Consider the following 22,041-nt stretch of genomic DNA (forward strand, 5'->3'; position numbering starts at 1 on the left):
TGATGCTGCTGGATGGGAGTGACATTGATCCAGCACTTCTGGGAGGAGAGGGAGTACATGGGGGTGTTTTTGGATGAGTCACTGCCCCAGGGAAGTGCTAGCCCCCTAAGCATATGCTCCTTCATTTTAAATTAATTAGTATTCAAAGGAGCTCATCTCCTGGCTCCTCCCTCCCCACTGCCCTAGAAATGTGGAGAACGCCTCCACCCCCAACTCACATCCTCATCAAAAGGCAGTCATAAAAAATTCAAACAGCTATAAACATAGCAATGAATTTTTAATCACCAGAAATGCACATTAATGATGGCTCCTTTGGCACCATGGCAGGGCAGTGCCCTGCGAAGGACAACCAGGAGAGATCACAGAGCCTGGAGCAAGAGCAGAGGGATGGAGGTGTCTGTGTGCACAGGCTGAGAGCTGGTGGCTCGTGCCTAAGGCCATGAGGAGTGGGCAGACTTACATTCATTTTCCTTCGACATCTGGAGAGGTTGAGGAGCAGAGACACCTTCAGCTCACGGAAGGTTTTCAGGTCTTCTCCAAACCCTTCCCTGGGGAACTTTTTCAGAGCGTACTGGTAGCGCTGGGCAGCCTCTTTCACTTTACCTTTCTAATAGAAGGAGAACAGGTCAGAACACACCTTTGGGTTGGCTTCAGGACAGAGAACTCACTCACCATCCCCATGAATGGTTTAGGTGGTTAAGGCAACATGGTCTCACTGTCTGGCTCTTTCTAGAAAGGAAAGCCAGAACATCTGGACTGGCAATGCAGGTGCTTTGTGCAAGCTGAGTTAGAACCACAGAATTGTTTGGGTTGAAAGAGACCTCTAAGATCATCCAGTCCAACCTTCCACCTAACACCACCATGGCCATTGAACCATGCCCCCAGGTGCCATGGCCACACCTTTCTTGAACACCTTCAGGGATGGTGACTCCACCAAGAGGTGCCCCACCAGGGATGGTAACTCCACCAGGAGGTGCCCCACCTCCCTGGGCAGCCTGAGTTCATAAATCACAGAATGGCTCAGGTTGGAAGGGACCTCAGATATCATCTACTCCAACCTCCCTGCCATGGACAGGGATGCCTCTCAACTAGACTTGTCTGCTCAAGGCCTCATCCAACCTGGTCTTGAACTGCCCCAGGGAGGAGACATCCACAGCCTCCCTGAGCAGCCTATTCCAGAGTCTCACCTCCCTTGTACTGAACAACTTCTTCCTCAGATCCAGTCTAAGCCTGCCTTGCCTCAGCTTCAAACCATTCCCCCCTGTCCTATCTCTAGACACCCTCATGAACAGTCCCTTTCCAGTCTTCCTATAGGATCCTGTCAGATATTGGAAGGCAGCTCTAAGGTCTCCCTGGAGTCTTCTCTTCTCTAGGCTGATTTCACTCCATACAGAACTGCCACACTAGAGCAAGAAACACATCAGAGACTGTGTTATGTTAACTTGATACAACTCCACCTGGTTTTTGGGTGGATGGTCTTTTGAGCTGGGTAATCAGTAACCCATGTCTGCAGGACACCCTACACCTACACCCAAAGCTTAGGAAGCATCAGAGAGGGCAAAGAACATGAAGTGTGGAACTTTGGGTGGAGTTCCTGGGGCCTGGAGAAGCCTTTGCAATAGTTATGGCACTGATGTGGCTCTGCAAGTTGGACAAATGGGTTGAGATTCAGCTCCCTGGGCTTTAGGTGTCTCAAAATTAGGTGTCTCCCACTAAGCCTGTCAGGTAGGTTCCTTTTATAGTTATTGGGACACCACAGTCACCTTCAAAGGGTGACTCATCTTCGTTATTTTGGGCACCTAATTTTGGGATGGGATGATCTGCACCCAGGAGGGGGGCAGCCATGGTGTCTAGGGTGAAAGAAAGAGGGCAAGATGGGATCTAGGACACATGGCATTTATGATGACCCAGACATAAATTTTGCAGCTACCAATAGCAGAGCTTTAAAACCTGGCAGGCTCAGGTTTCTCAGCTGTATTGTGTGTCTCTGGCAGATAGCTCCACTTACAATGCCAGCTTTGCATATTTTTCTGCTTCACCCTTAGAGCCTCACCACAGTGAATCATTGTTGTACTTGCACATTTTGTGTGTGTGTGTGCAGATCTCCAGGTTTTAAAGAGTGCCTTAAAATAAACACAGAGCATCAAAAAGACTCTCTGAGTGTAATGGGGGAATGTCTCCCATGGGCTAAAGGACACGACCATGCCATCTGCCTCCTGACAATCTGTTTGCATTGCAAAAAGTTTCTTCCAGGAGTCTCTTTTGGGATTTATTATTTCCTTGCCTTGCTCCACAGCAGTCAGCCTGCTAGGTAATGACAACCTTGCCAGATCTGATGCAATGACATCAATGCTCCAAATCTCTGTAAAACACTTGAGTTCTGGTGTTTTCCAAAGGGAAATGAAGTGCTGGCTCAAATCCAGATTACAGAGAGACTTGGCTTTGCTTCAGCTTTGTAACAGATTTGGGCAATCAATCCCCCAACCCCAACCCCACTAACCAAAACCAGTCTACAACACACAAGGAACACTGTGAGCTGTAGCTTTGCCTTGCCATAGGTTAAGGCAGCAGCACTGCTCGGTCAAAACCTCAGAGTTATGCTGCAAGCTTCAGGTGTCCCAAGCCCACCCTTCTCACCTTATAAAACATGTCTCCCTCCTCCATCAGCTTGCTCAACAGGATGATCATGATGTCTGGTTTGGAGGTTGCCATCGCCCATGTTGCTGGACCTGTAGTGTACAGGATGCATGATGGGTAAAAAACTCATACAATGCAAGGGTGGTAGGAAGCTGGGTGGAAAAAATATCCTGGGGTGGGAAATTCTGCTGGAGAGAACAACTTGGCATGGTCCAAGGGCAGAGTGCTCCAAATGATCGAGCTGATAATTAAATTAACATCATCCCCATTGCAATGGTTTTTCCTTTGCAGTCGTTAAGGCTAATCCTAACCCCCAGCACCGGGATGGGCTGGGAGCTGCCGGGAGCCTTTTCCACAAGAGGGCAGTGCCGGTTGTGGAACCAGCCGGGGGCGGGGGAAAGCAGACAGACTCCGAAGGAGAAATCAGACTGGTTACATAAATGCATTTCTGAACGAAAAGTCTCTGGCAAACCTGCAGCTCGGCTGTGGATAGGCATTTGAGTGGATTGTGATCTCCAGCTTCACAAGATGTGAAATGCTAGAGTAGAAAAATCCGTGAAGGTGGGAAACAGGACAAAGGGAAAGGGGTGGTGTCTAAGTGCTGTTGGTGTGAAGCCATCACTGGGGGCTAGGGACACACTGGCTCTGCGCAGGGGGCTGCCCCATGCAGAGCCAGCTGTGATCTCAAGCACAGAGACCAGGAGGGAAGGGGTGGCAAAAAAATTTGTGGACAGCTCATTAGTGTGGGTGAAGAATAAGTCAACAATAGTCTATAAGTAGATTCAGTACATTTTGGGGGGGGAGGAGGTTAGTTTTTGAGTTCAAGTTATTCTCTGCAACAGTCATTTAAAAAAAAAATTATTTGAAGGTGAGGTAAATTAAAAAGATTAGAGGTGTCAGGGATGCATGCAGGCTAAATCAAACAGGAGAAAGCAAGGCTGACAAAGCTATCAGATCGAAGCTGATGCTGACAGCAATGAGATATACCTCGTGGGCGACTCGGTAACGTCTGACAACCTTCAAAGAAAAGGAGAAAACAAAAAGTTGTAGGAGAGAGGGGGGGGGGAAATAATAATGGATGAAGGTGAAAAAGAAAAAGAATAAAAAACCAAAACAACAAACAAAGAAAGGAAAAAAAACAAAACAAAGCAGCTGTGAGAGGCAGGCAGCAGAGAAGCCAATGCACCAGCAAAATCCCCTTTCACAGGATAAAGGTAACGTGAGCAGCTGTGCGGCGTGGGGAACACTAACATCTGGAAGCATACACAGAGCAAGTGGAGGCAGCAGCTCACAGCAATGCATGGACACTGCATGTTTGTCGACTCAAGACTAGTAAAGATAGAAAAGGCATTACCAGAAGAAAGACCTTGCCAAAGAGACAGTGGTTTATTGATTAACTGGGCTAAGTAAGACGATAGTTATAAAGAAAGAAAAAAAAAGAAGCTCTCCCTAGTTCCCCTTCTCAATGGAGGGCACCACGGGCGGGCAGGACTCCGCGCGGAGCACGAAGCAGCAGCCTGGGCTGAGGCTGCCTCTGGGTCACGCTTGGGTTTGTTAGGGAGCCAGCCCCACTGCTGCAGGTCCAGCCTGGGCACACAGCTGGCGGCGCATTGTCCCCTTGTCCCTACCTATCTTGGCTCCTTTCTTCAGCAGAGTGACGACGACCGAGGTGTTGCGGCACCCCACGGCCCTGTCCAGGGGCCGCATCCCGCTGTAGTCAACGTGCTCAATCATGGCCCCATGGTCCACCAGGAACTGAACCTGCAACGAGAGGCCCAACAGTCAGCGCTGCTCTCGGGTGAGACCTTTGTGCACTGCTGGGGACGTACAACTGGCCAAACCACACAGCTCTGTGGTAGCTGGGGGTTGGAAAGGACCTCTGGAGGTCATCTGGTTCAATTTCCCTGCTAGAGCAGGGTCACCCACAGCAGACTGCCCACAATGTCCAGGCAGGTTTGGAATCTCTCCACAGAAGGAGACTCCACAACCTCTCTGGGCAGCCTGTTCCAGGGCTCCACAACCTTCACAGCAAAGAAGTCTTTTCTCATGTTCAGCTGTAACTTTCTGTGTTCCTAAGCCTGCTCTGCCACACTGCTTGCACCAAACCCTATAGGGTCTGAGGATCCATCAGTCTCATGTGTTGTCCCCTGTGGAAGTGCCTGCATGTATGGAGGGCCAGGGCCACAACAGTGATCCAAGGGCTGGAACCCCTCTGCCGTGAGGCCAGGCTGGGAGAGCTGGGGTTGTTCACCCTGGAGAAGAGGAGGCTCCAGGGAGTCCTTCTGGTGGCCTTGCAGTGCTTAAAGGGATCCATCAGAAAGCTGGAGACAGAATTCTGAGCAGGGCCTCTTGTGACAGGACAAGGGGAGATGGTTTGAACTAAAAGAGGGAGATTTAGACTGGAGAGAAGGGAGAAATGTTTAACACTGAGGGTGGTGAGACCCTGGCCCAGGTTGCCCAGAGAGATGATAGATGCCCATCCCTGGACCCACTCCTGGTCAGGTTGTGTGGGGCTCTGAGCAACCTACTCTAGTTACAGATGTTCCTGCTGACTGCACAGTGTCAGACTGGATGATCTTTAAAGGTCCCTTCCCACCCAAACCATCTATGACTCCACAACTCTCCATGCTTCTTGCTACACCAAGCCAGAGTGTACCAGCTGAAGGCCCTGACACCAAGTGGCCCTTTCCTGCAGCCACTCACCACCTCTGCATCGCCGTAGAAGGCTGCCAGGTCCAGCGGCGTGCGCCCGTTCTTGTCCGCGTGGTCAGTGGCAGCTCCGTTCTCCACCAGGGACCGCACCACGGGGAGGTGACCCTTCAGGCAGGCCCAGCTGAGGGCTGTCAAGCCCTCCTTGTCCATCAGAGCAATGGAAGCACCTGGAAGAACAAGCAGCAGTTAAACACTTCAGAGGTGTCTGCGGCTGAGCGCTGTGCCACCACTCAGCGATGCCAATGACTTCCAGAGCTCCGTACAGGATTATTCGTGGCTTTATTCACATTTCTCCCACTGTGGATCCCACCCTCCATGGCAACTCCAAATGCACCCATGGGAACTGTGGCAAAGGGAGTTTTAATTCACACCAAGCTGCAGACTTTTTTTGCACCTAGCTCCGGAGGCTTTTCTGGCAAACGTCATCTGAGCAGCAGGGTGGATTTGACATCTCTCATCTGAGACATCAATCTTTCCTTCTAACTGGTTTGGTTATTTTTGTTGTTTATTTTTTTTTTTTTTTACATTCAAGCCCCATTCCAGAGTGAGTCAGAGATGAAGACCATTCTGCTGTTTCAGCAGGTCATGACATACCAAGGGGAGCTAAGTCAACTCAGCTCAGTTCTTCTAAAAAAGCACATAGTTTCTCCCCTCTTCACTCCCCTCCCTTTCCCCCAAATCCACACCATTTCCAGCAGTATTTCTCCCTGAACTTTACCCAAGATAAATACAACGTTGTGGGATAAACTATTGCCAACTGCAAGCCAAGGAGAGAGGGACTTGACATTTTCTTGGATGGAGAAGCCATGCTGCCATACCAACGGGTCAGTGTTGCTTCCTACAGCATATGGAGAGGCATCTGAGCCCTGAGCAGCAGCACTAAGTGAACACTCCTCTTCATGGCATGGAGACAACTCCTGTTGCCATGGCACAGGCAGGGCTCCAGCTCTTGAGCACGCAGAACAGATCTGGAGCAGCTCTCCTCCTCTGAGGAATTGTGGCTACCTGTGGGATGCTCCTGGCAGCAGGCTGGGATGAATTGCTGCTGCAGTGCTTTTCTCCTGTAGGAAAACTCTAAGCTGCCCAGTGTGATGTCTTCACTGGTTCCAGAAAGCTCAGCAAGTAGGGGATGATTGCGAATCTTCTGAACCTTCCCATTCATCCCAACTGGCAGATTCCCCAGTTAGCACAAATTGCCCAGGTGACAGCAAACTGAGAGGGCTTCCAGCTCACACAACTTTCTGGTTGTGGAGCACAACATATCAACATTTGTTTGGGATGGTCAGAAACTTCTGCGTGGAGCTCCCAGCACAGCCACAGCATTCTGATTGCCTGCAGCATCAAGTGCCAGTGAGGATAGTGAGGGTGTCTGGGGCAACCTGGTGAGCCAAAGAGGGACACTGGCTGCAAGGCAGCTCCAGTGTACAAGCTGAGGGATGACAACATGAACTCCCAACTTCTTGAGCAAACTTCTCTCACACTGCACCCAGGAACCCATCTGAAGCTCTGTGAAAGCCCTCCAGATGATCCACAGCTGACCCAAGACCAGCTTTTGCTCAGCAAAGCAGGACAGAGTCTCATTTCATTCCTTCTTATTTGTACCAGCTGCTTTCTTGCAATCAAAACGTTAAAGTCTTCTCTTCTGCTTTTTCCTCTGACTCTTCTGGAGCAGGTGAGAAATCTCCTGCAGTAAGAAGGAAGCCTGGAAAGCAACATCATCACTCAACCTTCCCACTCTTTTCCCAGTCCAGTGGAGGAAGAGGCACACCACAGCACAGGGTGATGGGCACAGACTTCAGGGTATCACTGCAGCACTGGAAGATGAAGGTCTAAGTGAGCAGACAACATGTGCTGCTGCAGAAATGCCCAAACTGCTCCAGGGCAGGCTGGGCAAAAGCTCTGAGCTCCCAACGCAGCTGTGGCTCCCAGCAGAACCTCTACTTGACTCTGAAGGCATCTCTGGCTCCTTTGGGGATCTCTGACCTACTTAGCATTAAGGCAGTCAGACATGGAACAAGCTGATGGTTTTGAGGGCAAGTGGATTAAGGTGACCTCATGGGATCAATCCCTGCTGCAGGGGGAAGGAGAAGGGCTTCTGAGAAGGGCTGGGCTGCTCCTTCCCTAAAAACACTAAGTGGCTAATGCCAGAGTTTATGATTTAATATCAGAGAACTGCCTGGATTGGAAAAGACCTAAAGATCATTGAGTCCAACCATTAACCCAGCACTGACTAGTCCTTAACTAAACCATAGCCCTAAGCACTATGTCTACACGACTCTTAAATACCTCCAGGAATGGGGACTCCACCACTGCCCTGGGCAGCCTGGGCCAGGGCTTAACAACCCCTGCAGTAAAGAAATTCTTCCTAATGTCCAGCCTAAACCTCCCCTGCTGCAGCTTGAGGCCATTTCCTCTTGTCCTGCCACTTGTTCCTGGGTTGAACAGACCCAACCCCCTGCTCTACAACCTCCTTTCCTTGTTATCTTGTAGGCACAAAACAATGAGCCAGCTAGAGAAAAACAAAAGAAACAATTGGCCCTTGGAGAATCAAAAAGCAGCAGGGAGTGGCCAGGATGGTTGGATCCTTCCTGCACAGAGAATGTATCCAAAGCCATAGTGGCCAAGCAGGGTTATCCCCACTGGGACAAGGCTCAGCACCATGTGTCAGACAGTGAGGAGCAGCACCCATGTGCATCACACACCCCCAGGCAGCACAATCTAAGGGAACTGAGGTGGTTTAGTCTCAAGAAAAGGAGGCTGAGGGCAGGCCTCATTGCTCTCTATAGCTCCCTGAAGGAAGGCTGCCACAAGGTTGGTCTCCTAAGTAACTAGTGACAGAAGAAGATGAAATAGCCTCAAGCAGCATCAGGGCTGGACATCAGGAAAAAATCTTTCACTGAAAGGTTTCTCAAGCCCTGGAACAGGCTGCCCAGGGAGGTGGTGGAGTCACCATCCCTGGAGGTGTTTAAAAGCTCTGTAGAGATGCAGTGCTTGGGGATATGGCTTAGTGGTGGACTTAGTAGAGTTGGGTTAGTGGTTGGACAAAATGATGTTGAAGGTCTTTTCCAACCTAAATGATTCCATGGTTCTGTGAGCATCGAGGGACTGAGTTTAGCAGGAAAACCAGCTGCAGACTCAAGCTCTCTCCAAACACAACGAGCACCAGGAATTCTGTTGCTTGGTGTAAATAAAGCTGGCTTTAGCAGAGCTGCTACCAGGGATGCTTAATTCACTGTTCACACACCCATTACTCCTGGGTGTAAAGTGAGAGCAGCAGGTGACTCTAAGAATCTGGGTTTCAAATTGATTGATGACTGCAACTCTGCTAATAAAAAGTGTTTACAAACGCTGGCTGTGTTAATCAAGTAGAGTCAAATGAGATTTGCTTTGCAACACTAATTAATGCTCATGGCTTATGATTCACACACTTGGATTTTAATGAAACATTGAACAGGATTGTCAAAGCCATTTTAATTAAAATACACCACATAGCACTGTACTCTGACCCAGGCTTGAGCTAACTTTTCAGGACCATGTGCTACAGCATTGTTTAGTGGAGCTTATGAAGCTGTTGAAAAGAATGGACCTTTAAAAGTTTTAAAAAAAAAAAAAAAAAAAAAAAAAGAGATTTAAGTATTTGACTTCTTGGGTTCTTGGTGTCCAAAGAGCCAGGAAAACTTTACTGGTGATCCAATAACCATTTTCAAGCAGTTTCAAGCAACTTGCACAGTTCTCAAGTCAAGGCAAAAAAAAACAACAACCCAACCCAACCCAAAACCCAACTTATTTTAAGCCTTTTACAGAGAATTGGTCAAGTGCAAAAGGGGCCAAACTACAACTTTAAACATGGAGAGTGTGAATATGATTTTTTTTTCTTTTAAAAACAGAATATCAGAAAATAATTAATGGAATGAATTGAATTGAATAAACTCACACAAAATTCATGCCTGAAACTGATCTTTGTCCTATGCCTATGCAGGTTACAGTAGTGACAGCAAGGCCTGGCTTGTAGCTCCGGGGAGACAGACAGACAAACACAGGCAATGAGAAAGTTGTTCTTGGAAGCCTGGCAATTTTACAGTGCAAAAATGTTCTTACAACCACTAGAGAATATATCCAAGGGTCTCATATTTTGCTTTAGAGGCTCTGACACTGTCACTTATGACACGGAGCAAATATCCCTTCCCAGAGAGGGATCTTACCTGAAATACAAATCTGAAACAACACCACCACAATTAAATGCTATCTAGCAAAAAAAAAAAAAAAAAAAAGACAATGAACCAACCAAACCAAACATTGGCTATTTGTCAGGGGGGGAAAAACAAAAAAGAAAGTCTCTGAGGAGCTAGAGGAATGAGGACGAGTGGTGCTCAGACGAGCTGCAGGCAGCGTGCGGCTCTGACTCACCTCCAACACGTTTGGCAGAAATGAGTAACACTGAACCATGTCCCTGCTGGCTGAGTAAGTCCTCGTGGAGGGGAGTGATTAGACACTGGAAGTACTGAGCAAAAGGAATCTGTGAGTGCAGAGCTGAGGAGTGGGAGGTCTCCAGAATAATTCCTGTTTATTTGCAATGAATCCACCAAATCCTTCCCTGTGTTGAAAGTTTAAAGTCCCTTCCTGGCTTTCTTGCAGGCCCCTACAATCAAGATCATCAAGTCCAAGCATTAACTAACTCTACCAGGGCCACTATTACAACATATCCTTGGAGCACCCTATCTAGGTAACTTTTAAATGCATCCTGGCCCTGTGGTTGAGTCTTGCCTGGCTGTTCCATGGTGCTGCTGATGGTTCAGTTGATGTTGTCTAAGGGGAAAGCTCCAAGCATGGTTAAAGGGCATATTCTTAGTCCAATGCCCAAAGCACCTGTGGCAGTTTATTTTCTAACTCAAATGCATGGTTTGAGGCTGTGAACATCACACACAGACAACTAAGTGGACAGGTAAGATTAAGGCTGTGACTGTTGTAGCCTTGTTCTCCAATAAGCTGGATACTGAGAACCTCTCCCACCATCTGATCCAGCAGTGGGATTGCAATCCCCACCCTGACCTTACAAGCTCCAGTTGTGCAGGAGATACTGCAGTGGGACTGGCTGTGGCTGGTCTCCAACACACCTCCAAGCAAGTGCTCTAACCTTGTGCAAGCAGAAACTCCACTGTGCCCAGGTGTCCTTCGGAGGCAGCCATCATCAGCGGCGTCCGGCCCTGCTTGTCTGCCATGTTCACATCAGCGCCGTGCGTGAGTAAGAGATCCACAATCTGCAACACACAGAGGCTGGAGGTAGAGACACCAGCTGGGAACACACATTGCAAGTAGAGACCCAGCTGGGAAGAAACCAGAGTCAAGGAAGAGCAGCATGGTCTTCATGCCTTGAAGCCCTCTGGGATTACTGCATGCAAGAAGCAATGGTGGTGTGAGGACAGGAAAAGTGACCTTTCAAGTCCAGAACATGCCAGTGGCTTCCCAAATGCTGAGAGAGAATCACAGAATAGTCTGGTCTGGAAGGGACCTCCAAAGGTCATCCAGTCTGACATCCCTGCAGTCAGAAGGGACATCATCAACTAGATCAGGTTGCCCAGGGCCTCGTTGAGCCTCACCTTGAATATCTCCAGGGAAAAAGCCTCAACCACCTCCCTGGGCAACCTGCACTCATGCAAAAGCAAGAGCCAGCAAGAGCTTGGGGTCTTTGAAGCACCAATCTCACTCCAACTGTGTCCCAAAGGAGTGGGGCTTGTCTTCTCCACTCATGTTACAGCAAGAGGGAAGGGATGGCCTGACCTTACCTTTCAGGCCACCTGGGAGGAAGCCACTCACCTGCCAGTGTCCCTGCCTGACGGCGCTGAAGAGGGGAACGACCCCGCGGCGGTTGGGCTGTGCCACCGCCGCGCCCTGCTCCAGGAGCAGCCGGCAGACCTCCAGCTTCCCACGCCCAGCTGCTGCTGTCAGGGCTGCAGGAGAGAAAAGAGCAGTGAAGGGAAGGAGCCACACGCTCCATGGAGCTTTTTTCCCCTGTCCCAAAATAGGTCTTCCTGATGGATACCCAAAGCAGTGGTGTCTGAAATGCCAAACGTATCTCATGACAGGTAAAAAGGAACAAGGAAAATGGGTTGGAGCAGCACAGTTCTAGCTCTTGCTTCAGGAGTTTCTTTCAAAGGTCAGCTCTTCCATGAAAACATCTCATGATGTTACAGAGAGAGTCTGACTGGGACAATCAGCTTTTATTATTTCCTGCACGTGGAACCAGGTAAGGACTGCAATAAGCATAAAGCCACCTGCAGGAACGAGTGACTGAGGCTCAAGGTGCTGCTGCAAGGAGATGTTGAACCTTGTCACATGAAGCCTTCACCATTCCCCCCTGTGCTCCTGCAGCTTGCCCTACTGCAAAAGCCACAGGCTGCAGGCCTGAGGGTGTCCTGGCAGGGACACAATACCCAGAGAAAGCACAGGTCTTGAGATAGCTGATGTCTTGGTAAGACCTCCTGCAGCCTGGCCTGGACTCAAGAGACCAAGCGAGGAGTCAGGCTGGAGACACTGACAGATCAATGCTGGTCAATAGATCTCAATGAGATTTGTGCCTTTCCTCTCTCTGACCCAGCACAGAGCAGCATCACTCAAGGTGGGGGACTTCAACTTTTTAATGTCCCACTTCAGGCTGTAGATCTTTGAAACCAGGGAAGCAAATCAGAAAGCAAAAATGGTCTGAGCAGGTAGAACCCTTTGCCAAGAAAAAGGCTGATTCCAGGCTTTGTTTCTGGTCAGGACTTATCCTGCCAGCAAAGGGCTTTGTGCAGACCCCAAATCCTCTCTCATTTAGAATCATAGAATTAGGACCTCAAGGATCATTCAGTTCCAACCCCTCTGCCATGGGCAGGGACACCTCACACTACAGCAGGTTGCTCAGAGCTACATCCAGCCTGGCCTTAAAATCCTCCAGGGATGAGGCTTCCACCACCTGCCTGGACAACCTGTTCCAGTGTCTCACCACCCTCATGGGGAAGAATTTCTTCCTAACATCCAATCTGAATCTACCCATCTCTAGTTTTGCTCAATTCCCCCATGTCCTATCACTACCTGACACCCTAAAAATTCCCTCCTTTCTTGTAGCCCCTTTAAGATACTGGAAGGCCCCAGTAAGGTCTCCTCAGAGCAGTACAGATGCTGACAGCATTACAGGTGGGTAAAAGCACCACTTGACAGCTCTCTCCCTGATAAAATGTGCTCTGTTGACTCAGAAAGCAGGGTTGGGTTAGAGAAGACTCCTGCAGTCTGAAAATAGTTCCCAGTGCAGGACCTGCCTTTGACTCCTCTTTGCTATTAATTTTAGACATTTCAGTTCCTCCCCTCCTCTCTTAACTTTCTGTGCACTTCAGCACAGCTCCTCCAGCTCCATGCTCTGTGCTGCTTCTAGTAGGAGTTTGAGCAGAAGGTGGGAGTCTATTTCTAACTGACTGTAGCTTGGTTTTTGTTTTTTTGTTGTTTTTTTTCCTTTGAAGTACAGTTCTGTAGGATGGTTGATTACGAGGTGTTGATGGGTTTCCAACTGCAACACTGTTAATGGTGGTGGGGTGAATTAATTCACTTTGCTGCTCCACATTAAGGTTGAGTTTTCTTCTCCTGGGGTTGAGAGACACCAAGGGTTAAAAGATGAAAAAAAAAAAGAGGAAAAAAAAAAACCTCTTGCTGCCACAAGCAGAACATGCTGCAAAAAAAAAAAATCTATAATCAGCTCCATGTGGGTTTGAAACGTAAGCCACAAATATAGAAGGAGGACTGTGTGTAATGTGCACAGCAGAGGGATTGGAATGCAGGGCTTTGGGGGTGCTATTTCTATATACCTGCCCCCACTTGACATGTTGCAGGTTAATTTGAGGTATTTCACGTCAAAATGACTTAGCTTTGCAACAATGGAAGTACTGTAAATCACCTAGGGGTTTGGTGTTCCACCATGGAATGTTCTTTGCAGAAGACATCCCTGAAACAAGGTGAGTTGTTCCATGGCCATAGCCTTCTCCATTCCACCTGGACTGGTGTGTGTCTTTTTGCCTCTCTGTTCCTCAGGGTCAAAGCCCCTGGGATGGGCATGGAGCTCCAACCTGTCCTTTACAGCTCAAGGGAAGCTCAAAAGCTTCTGTGCTACTGAGCAATCAGAGCTTGCTGCTTCAGGAAGGTTCTACACTGATGACCTGGATTTGCTGCCTGCTGCTCAGGGAAGCTCACCCAAGTTCATTCTGTATAATGCACAGGCACTAAGCAGCTGTCCACAGAACTGGAGAAACCTTCCAAGAGGTGAAAGGAGCTCAGTCCAGCTGGATCTCAGGAGACCAACTCACTAAGGTACTCCCAGACTTCATCAGTGCCTGTGCTTGGAACAGAAGGTTGGACTAGCCAACCCCTGTGGTTCCACCAACTGTGATGAGCTGGCAGTCTGCTGCTGCTCTGAATGCAGGGGCCTCAGCCCTCTACCTCCAGCCTTCTAACCAAAGTGGCTTTTGACATCCCCAGGCTCCAGCTCCACCACTGGTAGCTCAAGCCCAGAGCACTACCCTGTAGCTGGTGTCCACCTGAACAAGCCCCAAAGCTCCATCACACTACTTCAGGAAAATTCTATAAGTTTCTGCTTATTTAAGCCATTATCCCTCCTTGGGTGGACTTAACCCATTTCTGACATCACCAATGTGCCTTGCAACAGCTGCTGGTCTCCAAAAACCCACAGCACAAGGCAAGGCTGTGCCTGCCTGCTGAAAGGAGACTGGAAAAGCCAAGGAAAGGTGATGAGAGGAAATGGGAGAAATGGGAATGGTTTTGTTTGAAGTTTTACTGTCTGCAAGAGAGCTCCTGTGACCCAGCAGGAACAGGGCAAGTCCTCCAAGCCTAGCCAAGGAACAGTGGCCACAATCCTGGGCTGGGAAACAGGAATGTTAATTTTGCAGCTTTTCCATGAGGCCCTAGTGCCAGGAGAACAACTCACCATGCAATAACAAAGTCTTGGCACAAACTCTGTGAAGAAGTTGCTGGGTTTCTCAAAACAGGGCTCAAACAAAACCAGAGACAAGTTTCAGGTGTGGACCTGCTCCCCCCAGCATCAGACCAGCCACAGCCTCCAACACCAGGGACCTGCACCAGCACATTCTGCTGCTGCCTCTGTGCTGTGTGGCTGTTTGCTTAGAGAAGAGAACACACAACTTTATCTGGAGAAGAAATTATTCAATTGCTCCTTTATGGCATGTGGATCCATTTCACAGCCTGGCAGCAAGACAAACCCAGTCTGATGGAGTCATTCTTTGCACCTCCAACTCTGATGGAGTTATTACAAGTGACTCAGATACTTCTTTTTTGTGTGTGTGTGCTGGGGTTTTGGTATTAGTTTTGTCCCAGAGGAAAATATTCCATCTGGAGTTGGCTAGAGTGTGCTGTCAGCAATTCCTAAAGTTATGATGTCACTTGGCATGGCCATTTGGATGATATCAGGCTGATATCACACAGCCAGGCAGTCAGCTCTGCTCTGCTGCAGATCAGACACACAGCAACAAGTATCAAAACCCAGACCAGACATGATGCAGACTTTTAGAGCAGTTGCTATTTTTAGGTGGAAAGCAGCATTTCTCTTCAAATGGAGCTAAACTCATCATTTAATCTGGGGAAAATCATAACAATACAACCTGAAAGGGAGTCCTGAGATCCATGGAAGCTTGTCCTGCCTGTGACAGGACCTGAGACTGCTGAATTGGGTGGTTTTGCTGATTTTGCCATCTCACCTACCACCAGTTTTCATGGGACACAGGGGTTTGGCTTTGAGATGGTTCCTTGATTTGTGAATCCCACATCCACATTCCCAAACACCCCAGTCACTCAGAAGCCCCTCTGAGGTAGAGAACACCCCAGACATCTGAGCCCAGCTTTTGGCATTGTTGGGGGGAAAGGTATGGGAAGGGGATAACAGAGCTGGAAAAGGTCCTACTGAAGAGTCCTTGAGGCAATGGGCAGGCTGGGAATGCTCAGGACATAGGGAAAGAGAAGAGCTGGACTTTGTCAGGGAGAAGAGTGCAGTGCTCAGCTTTCAGACTGGACAGCATGGCTGAGCAGCAGAGCAGTGAGAGCTGTGGAGGCAGAGCTCCAGGAATGGGCAGGTTAGACATCAGACCAGCAAACACCTATGGCTTTATACTGGGCTTTGCTGGATTCATCCAGACCAGCCAAGACTACCTTAACTCAAGGATCTGAGAGCATCTGATGCTGCCCATGAGGTACATTGACAGGAGACATCTTAGCAGCTTTTGATGTAACTCTGAAGGCATCTGGGTCACATCCTATTGTGAAAATAACCCTCAGAAACCAGAGAACACTTGGGATGAGCTGGCTCAGGTCACCCTGTGTGCTGTAAGCTCACCAATGGCAAAGCCACTGTAATTTCATTTCACTAAGTCCACATGCAATTTATTTTTTTTAGCCACCACACCCTAGGGACACTTTGAAATCACTGATTTGTGCCCTGATTTCCACTACTATGGCACAAAGTCACAGATGTTAGGGGTTGGGAGGGACCTTGACTGATCATTGAGTCCAACCACCCTGTCAGAGCAGGATCACCTAGAGCAGGTCACACAGGAAAGAATCACAGAATCAAAATCACAGAATTAACCAGGTTGGAAAAGACCTTCAAGATCATCTAGTCCAAAGGATCCAGTCCTTGTCCCTGTGGCTGCAGGAGCTGACTCTCTCCCTAATGCCTCATGAGTGCCCCAGAGCAGCCCAGCCACCCACCAGGTTCCTACTGGAACACCTCATCCCTCCATCTTTGTCCTTCAAAGCTCAGGGGCAATACTTTCTGATAGACTTTGTCCATTACAAAGCTCTACTAAAGCTTAATTTCCAAAGGTAGAGCAGACAAATCAGCTCAAAACACATCCCAGCTTTTTCCTGCCCTCCTTTCAAACCAAAACTGACCTGACCAAAGCCTGAGCCACATGCCAGCTACTCTTTGTACCCTTGGCTGGTGTCACTTTTAAGCAAAGCTGACAGACTCCAACTCAGTGCTCTGTTACCCAGACAGGAACATTACCTTGGTGTATTAACTTGACAGGAACATTACCAGTGATGCAAGCAGATGAGTGAGTTGAGCACAAAAGACAGCAGATAATATTTATCAGCTCCTTGGAGTAAAAAGCCAACAACTCCAGGTTTGAGTATCTCTAGAAATGGAGATGACTGAGTGTTTCATGGCTGTGGGGTGGAAAGGGTCAGTGGCTGCTTTTCTTTTGGTAGCAGTTAGGAAATCAGGGCCCTTGAATGACAGCCATCAATACAACACAGCACTGCACCAAAGGACATTTGTTTCATTACCAGGTGCTAAATAATGGCAAGTGTTCAGAAAATAACTTAAGTCATGCTGCTGCATGTAATAGGAAAGAGGAGAGAAAAACAAGGAGATGCTTTGGCTAAATATGTTCCATATCCAGAGAGAAAGAGCAGAATTTTGTCTGCACCTCACTTAACGTGAGATGTTTCAGAGGAGTCACTGCTCTGGCTCTCAGAGATGCTGCATCCTTGCACGCTCCTGAAAAGTGCCAGGAGCTGCAGAAGCTCAGGATTTTCAACCCCCAAACTTCTGTCTGACTTGAGCTGAGTGCCAGCTCCACCTTGGCACCTGTACCTGAGATGAGATCAGAGGAACTGATCCTCCCTTCATCAAAACACCACCAGGGCTCAGGGATGCTTCAGGGAGCCCCCAAACACAAACACAAACATGCCAGAAGCAGCTACAGCAGCTACAGCAATCACCTGTCTCTCCCCACAGGCTGTCAAAGCTGTTGATTTGTGCTCTCTCCACCTCTTCTTCATCTTTTTCTGGAAGATCGAGCAGGTAGGAGACAATCTGAAACAAAATGACATCTCAGCTCACCAACCTGCCTGGGTTACATAGAAACACCTTAACACCAGCTGCTCTCAGCACACTGAGGAGAAGGAACAGGCTCTGCCTGGCCCCCTGAGCTCAACTAAATGTTCTTCCAGAGATTCATCACTGAACCTGCTGCCCTGTACAAGCAAACTAAACCCCAAGTGTCTTGCTTAGACCACACAGGATGAGCCTTTGGAGCACCAGTTCTCACTTTCCACAAGACCAGATTGCTCAAGGCCTTGTCTAGCCTGGCCTTGAACATGTCCAGAGAGGTGTTCCTTGCTTAAAGGTTAATTCCAACAAATTAAAGGCCTGATAGCTTTCTCTCCTGGATACCTGCCCAGGCCATGGGGTTTGTGAAGGGACCTGTGAACCCTACTGCCTGTGATGGAAAGAGTAGGACCCAGGTAGTGACTCCACTTCCAAGAGCCTCTTTGGTCAATGTTTTGTTAGGAATCACAGAATGGCTTAGGTTGGAAGGGAACTCAGAGATCATCTACTCCAACCTCCCTTGCAGGGATGCCTTTCAACTAGACTTGGTTGCTCATGGCCTCATCCAACCTTGAACAGCCCTGGGGAGGAGGCATCCGCAACCTCCCTGGGTAGCCTCTTCCAGAGCCTCACCACCCTTGTACTGAGGAACTTCCTAAGCTCCAGTCTAACCCTGCTCTCCCTCAGCTCCAACCCATTCCCCCATGCCCTATTGCTGACCACCCTGATCAAACAGCTGAGCCTTGGCTTCCCAGCCGGCAGAGGCAGTGGGGTGCAGGCAGGTCTCACCTCGGTGTATCCCATGCTGGCCGCAGCGATCAGAGCTTGCTGGATGGCATGGCTCTTCTTGAACACACCCTGCTGCTGCCCAGCCATGGTCCAGTCACACTGGATCAAGAACTTCACCACCTCCAAGTGTCCCCTGAGAGCAGCATGGACCAGCGCACACTGACCGTTCTTGTCCAAGTGATCCACCTTGAAGAGATGAGAAAATGCACTCAAACCAAACCCTGGCCATGATCTCTCCCTTCCTCCAGTCTCCAGCCCTGCTTTCAAACTAATGCCACATGGGCAACATGTCCATTTGTCTGGGGAACTATTCCTTCCCTGACCAGAATACAACCACTCTCAAAGCAGCTCTGTCTCAGGCTGAGACATTCTCTTGGCCACAAGTGTTTGCTTTGGGTAAATTACCACTGGGTTTAGCTTTGTTTCAGACTCAAAGGCTGCAAGAGTGTTTTTCTCTTTGTGTTCTGAAGTCCAGTAAAGGTTTTTTTCATGCTGATGGAAATCACAGCATCACAGGGACCTTTAAAAGCCATCTAGTCCAACCTCCCTGCAGTCAGCAGGGACATCTGCAACTAGAGCAGGATGTTCAGAGCCCCATACAAGCTGCCCTGGAATGGTTCCAGGGATTGGGCTAACCTGGGCCAGGGTCTCCTCAGTGTCAAACATTTCTTTTTTCTCTCCAGTCTGAATCTCCCTCTTTTAGTTTCAAACCATCATCCCTTGTCCTGTCACAACAGGCCCTGCTAAAAACTCTGTCTCCAGCTTTCTTCTTGGCCCCTTTAAGTACTGAAAGGCCACCAGAAGGTCTCCATGGAACTTTCTCTCCTCCAAGCTGAACAACCCCAACCCTCTCAGCAGAGGGCTTCCAGCCCTCCCATCATTGCTACAGCCTCCTCTGGCCCCACTCCAACAGGTCCATGTCCTTCTTGTGTTGAGCACACTGCTATCACCTCCTTTATCCCAATCCAGAAGAGGCAAACCAGCTTGGTTCCCAGATCCCATTGCTTTTGAGAGACACAGGAGCTCCTCAGCCTGCAGTCGAATGCACAGCTTGAACCCAGCAGACGCAGAAGTCAACAGGAAACAGAGACCACACTTGGCAGCCCTGCAGGAACTGATTTGGTTGGCTGCTGAGGACAGGGCACGGTTTCACTTGATGCCTCCAGACATCAGCTGAGATTTCCAGGTCCTATCCCAACACCAGTGACTCGGAGGAAACAGGGCAGGGGGATCAGCTGCTGCCTTCCCCTCTCATTTCTCATGTGATAAATATGGGATACAAGCATTAGATGAATATTCTGTGCACTATTGTTATAAATACATATTCACAGCTATGGTTATATAATACACATGAGAAAGATTCCTCACGTTATAATACATTAATATTATTAATATTGGATTATTTCTCAACTTATGCAGCAGTCACTGCTGCAGTTTTTCTATGCCACAATCAAACATCTCTCAGCCTTAGAACTAAAGCAGGCTGGTTTTGGGGTGCCTGCTCAATGCAGCCACAGAGGCTACTGAAGGAAAGCTCTGAGTGTTAGGACTTCCTCATTGCACTCTGTAGCCCAAATTTTCCTTTTCTTGGAGATGGAGAGGTTTTTTTCTTCCCAACAAATGTCAGGGTGCCACCCCACTCTCTCAAAATATCCCAACAAAAGCAGAATTCTTTTATTTTTCTCCCTTCATGTTGCCCTTGTGTTATTACAAACAACACAGCAAGATCTAAAAGGGTCCCTCAGCCATCCCAGCTTCCAACTTCCACTGCACAAACCCCTATTTTGCTTTTTGAACTGAAGCTAAACATATAGAGAAACCACAAATTGTTTCCAGGAGCCTCACTTAAAAAAAAAACCAACAGCATTTTCTTCTTCAACAAAATATTTCAACTTGCCTCCTTATATACAATTAAAAGCCCCAAACACTCCCCACCAAGCTCACCAAAGGGGATTTTCCTAGGACAGTTTTGATAGAGGTTTTGGGAAAATGTGCCTCAAGGAGATACTTAAAGAATGCTCCATGCTGCAAACACAGTGTTGTCATTTTAACCCTCTGAGGTTCAAGGACTTCTCCACAACATGCTTCAGCAGGCCACCAGTCCAAGGCAATTAGGCAGTTCCAACCCATGACAAATTCCTTCCCCAGGCCTGAATTCATAGAACCATAGAACGGTTTGGGTTGGAAAGGACCTTTAAAGCTAACAACCACCCCACACTCAGCAGGGACTCCTGCAACTAGAGCAGGTTGCTCAGAGCTCTGTCCAACCTCACCTGGGATGGTTCCAGGGATGAGGCATCTCCCACCTCTCTGGACAACCTGGGACAATGTCTCACCACCCTCAGTGTCAAACATTACTCCCTTCTCTCCAGTCTCAATCTCCCCCTTTCAGTTTCAAACCATCACTCCTTGTCCTGTCCCAAAAGGCCCTCCTCAGAACTCTGTCCCCAGCTTTCTGATGGATCCCTTTAAGCACTGCAAGGCCACCAGGACTCCCTGGAGCCTTCTCTTCTCCAAGCTGAACAACCCCAACTCTCCCAGCCTGACCTCACAGCAGAGGGCTTCCAGCCTAGAATTCTAGAATACTAATTCTAGAATCCCAAAATGCTAATCATAGACTCTCAGGAGTTACTTCCAGTCTTGGTTACTTTGGTATCAGTGCAAGATTTTCAAAGCCACCACACTTCAGCAGGAAATCCAACCCTCCACAGCAGCATCCTGAATTCATAGAATGGTTTGAGTTGGAAGGGACCTTAAAGATCATCCAGTTCCAAACCCCTTGCTATGGGCAGGGACACCTCCCACTGGACCAGGTTGCTCAGACAGCATCCAGCCTGGTTTTAAACACTTCCAGGAGTAAAGCATCCACAAGTTCTCTGGGCACCCTGTTCCAGTGTCTCACCACCCACATAACAAAGAACTTCTTCCTGATGTCCGACCTAAATCTCCCTTGCTCTAGTTGAAACCACTGCTGGAGGATGTTCTTCAGTCAGCCATAGCCTGCAGCCTGTTCCTTGCCTTGCAGAAACCTGGAACAGCTTCAGTCAGCTTTCAGAGGAACTTGGTCACTTTACCTTGGCCCTTTTCTTGCAGAGCAGCACCACGATGCTCAGAAAGCCAGCAGCAGCTGCATAGCCAAGGGGGGTAAGGCCACTTTCTGAAGCAGCATCCACATTGGCCCCAAACTCCAGGAGCAAGGCCACCATCTCGGTGTAGCCCAGGTGAGACTGGACACAGAGGATGGGAGCATTGTTCAGAACTTCCGTCCGGTAGTTGACATTGGCGCCCCCCAGAATCAGCAACCGACTGACCTGCAGAGGCACAGAGAGCTCCAGTTAGCCCAGTCCTTCAGAACCACCCCACTGCTGAGCTTGCAGAGGCACAGAGAGCTCCAGTTAGCCCAGTCCTTCAGAACCACCCCACTGCTGAGCTTGCAGAGGCACAGAGAGCTCCAGTTAGCCCAGTCCTTCAGAACCACCCCACTGCTGAGCTTGCAGAGGCACAGAGAGCTCCAGTTAGCCCAGTCCTTCAGAACCACCCCACTGCTGAGCTTGCAGAGGCACAGAGAGCTCCAGTTAGCAGAGTCCTTCAGAACCACCCCACTGCTGAGCTTGCAGAGGCACAGAGAGCTCCAGTTAGCCCAGTCCTTCAGAACCACCCCACTGCTGAGCTTGCAGAGGCACAGAGAGCTCCAGTTAGCTGAGTCCTTCAGAACTACCCCACTGCTGAGCTTGCAGAGGCACAGAGAGCTCCAGTTAGCTGAGTCCTTCAGAACCACCCCACTGCTGAGCTTGGAAGAGACCTCTGAGATCATCAAGCCCAACCACTCCCCCAGAGATCACAATGCCACCACTGCTGCTAAGCCACTGCCATTAAACCACAGCCCTCAGCACCACATCCAGGAGTCTTTTAAACACCTCCAGAGATGGTGACTCCACCACTGCCTGTTGGTCTCTCCCCAGCTTGAGATCAATACCCAGCAAGGTGCTCAGCACCACTTGGGCAGGACAAGTACC

The 22,041-nt window shown here is 49.0% G+C and overlaps 1 protein-coding gene across 3 annotated transcripts in view; it reads right to left on the bottom strand.

Annotated features, from left to right (window-relative positions):
* TANC2 (tetratricopeptide repeat, ankyrin repeat and coiled-coil containing 2) overlaps positions 1 to 22,041 on the bottom strand; it is a 230,747-nt gene that overhangs the window by 5,032 nt on the left and 203,674 nt on the right. For 2 of the 3 annotated variants that reach the window (XM_054396495.1, XM_054396494.1), the window contains 10 exons: positions 21,100 to 21,336; positions 18,026 to 18,211; positions 17,128 to 17,221; positions 11,164 to 11,297; positions 10,484 to 10,607; positions 5,341 to 5,516; positions 4,266 to 4,398; positions 3,625 to 3,654; positions 2,638 to 2,729; positions 461 to 607 (listed from right to left, as the gene is read on the bottom strand). In XM_054396495.1, coding sequence (XP_054252470.1) covers positions 461 to 607; positions 2,638 to 2,729; positions 3,625 to 3,654; positions 4,266 to 4,398; positions 5,341 to 5,516; positions 10,484 to 10,607; positions 11,164 to 11,297; positions 17,128 to 17,221; positions 18,026 to 18,211; positions 21,100 to 21,336 — 1,353 coding nt within the window. The remainder of the gene's footprint in view (positions 1 to 460; positions 608 to 2,637; positions 2,730 to 3,624; positions 3,655 to 4,265; positions 4,399 to 5,340; positions 5,517 to 10,483; positions 10,608 to 11,163; positions 11,298 to 17,127; positions 17,222 to 18,025; positions 18,212 to 21,099; positions 21,337 to 22,041) is intronic. The other variant, XM_054396496.1, reaches the window with a different exon arrangement.

This window comes from Indicator indicator, chromosome 37, assembly GCF_027791375.1.
Source record: "Indicator indicator isolate 239-I01 chromosome 37, UM_Iind_1.1, whole genome shotgun sequence".
Lineage (NCBI taxonomy): Eukaryota > Metazoa > Chordata > Aves > Piciformes > Indicatoridae > Indicator > Indicator indicator.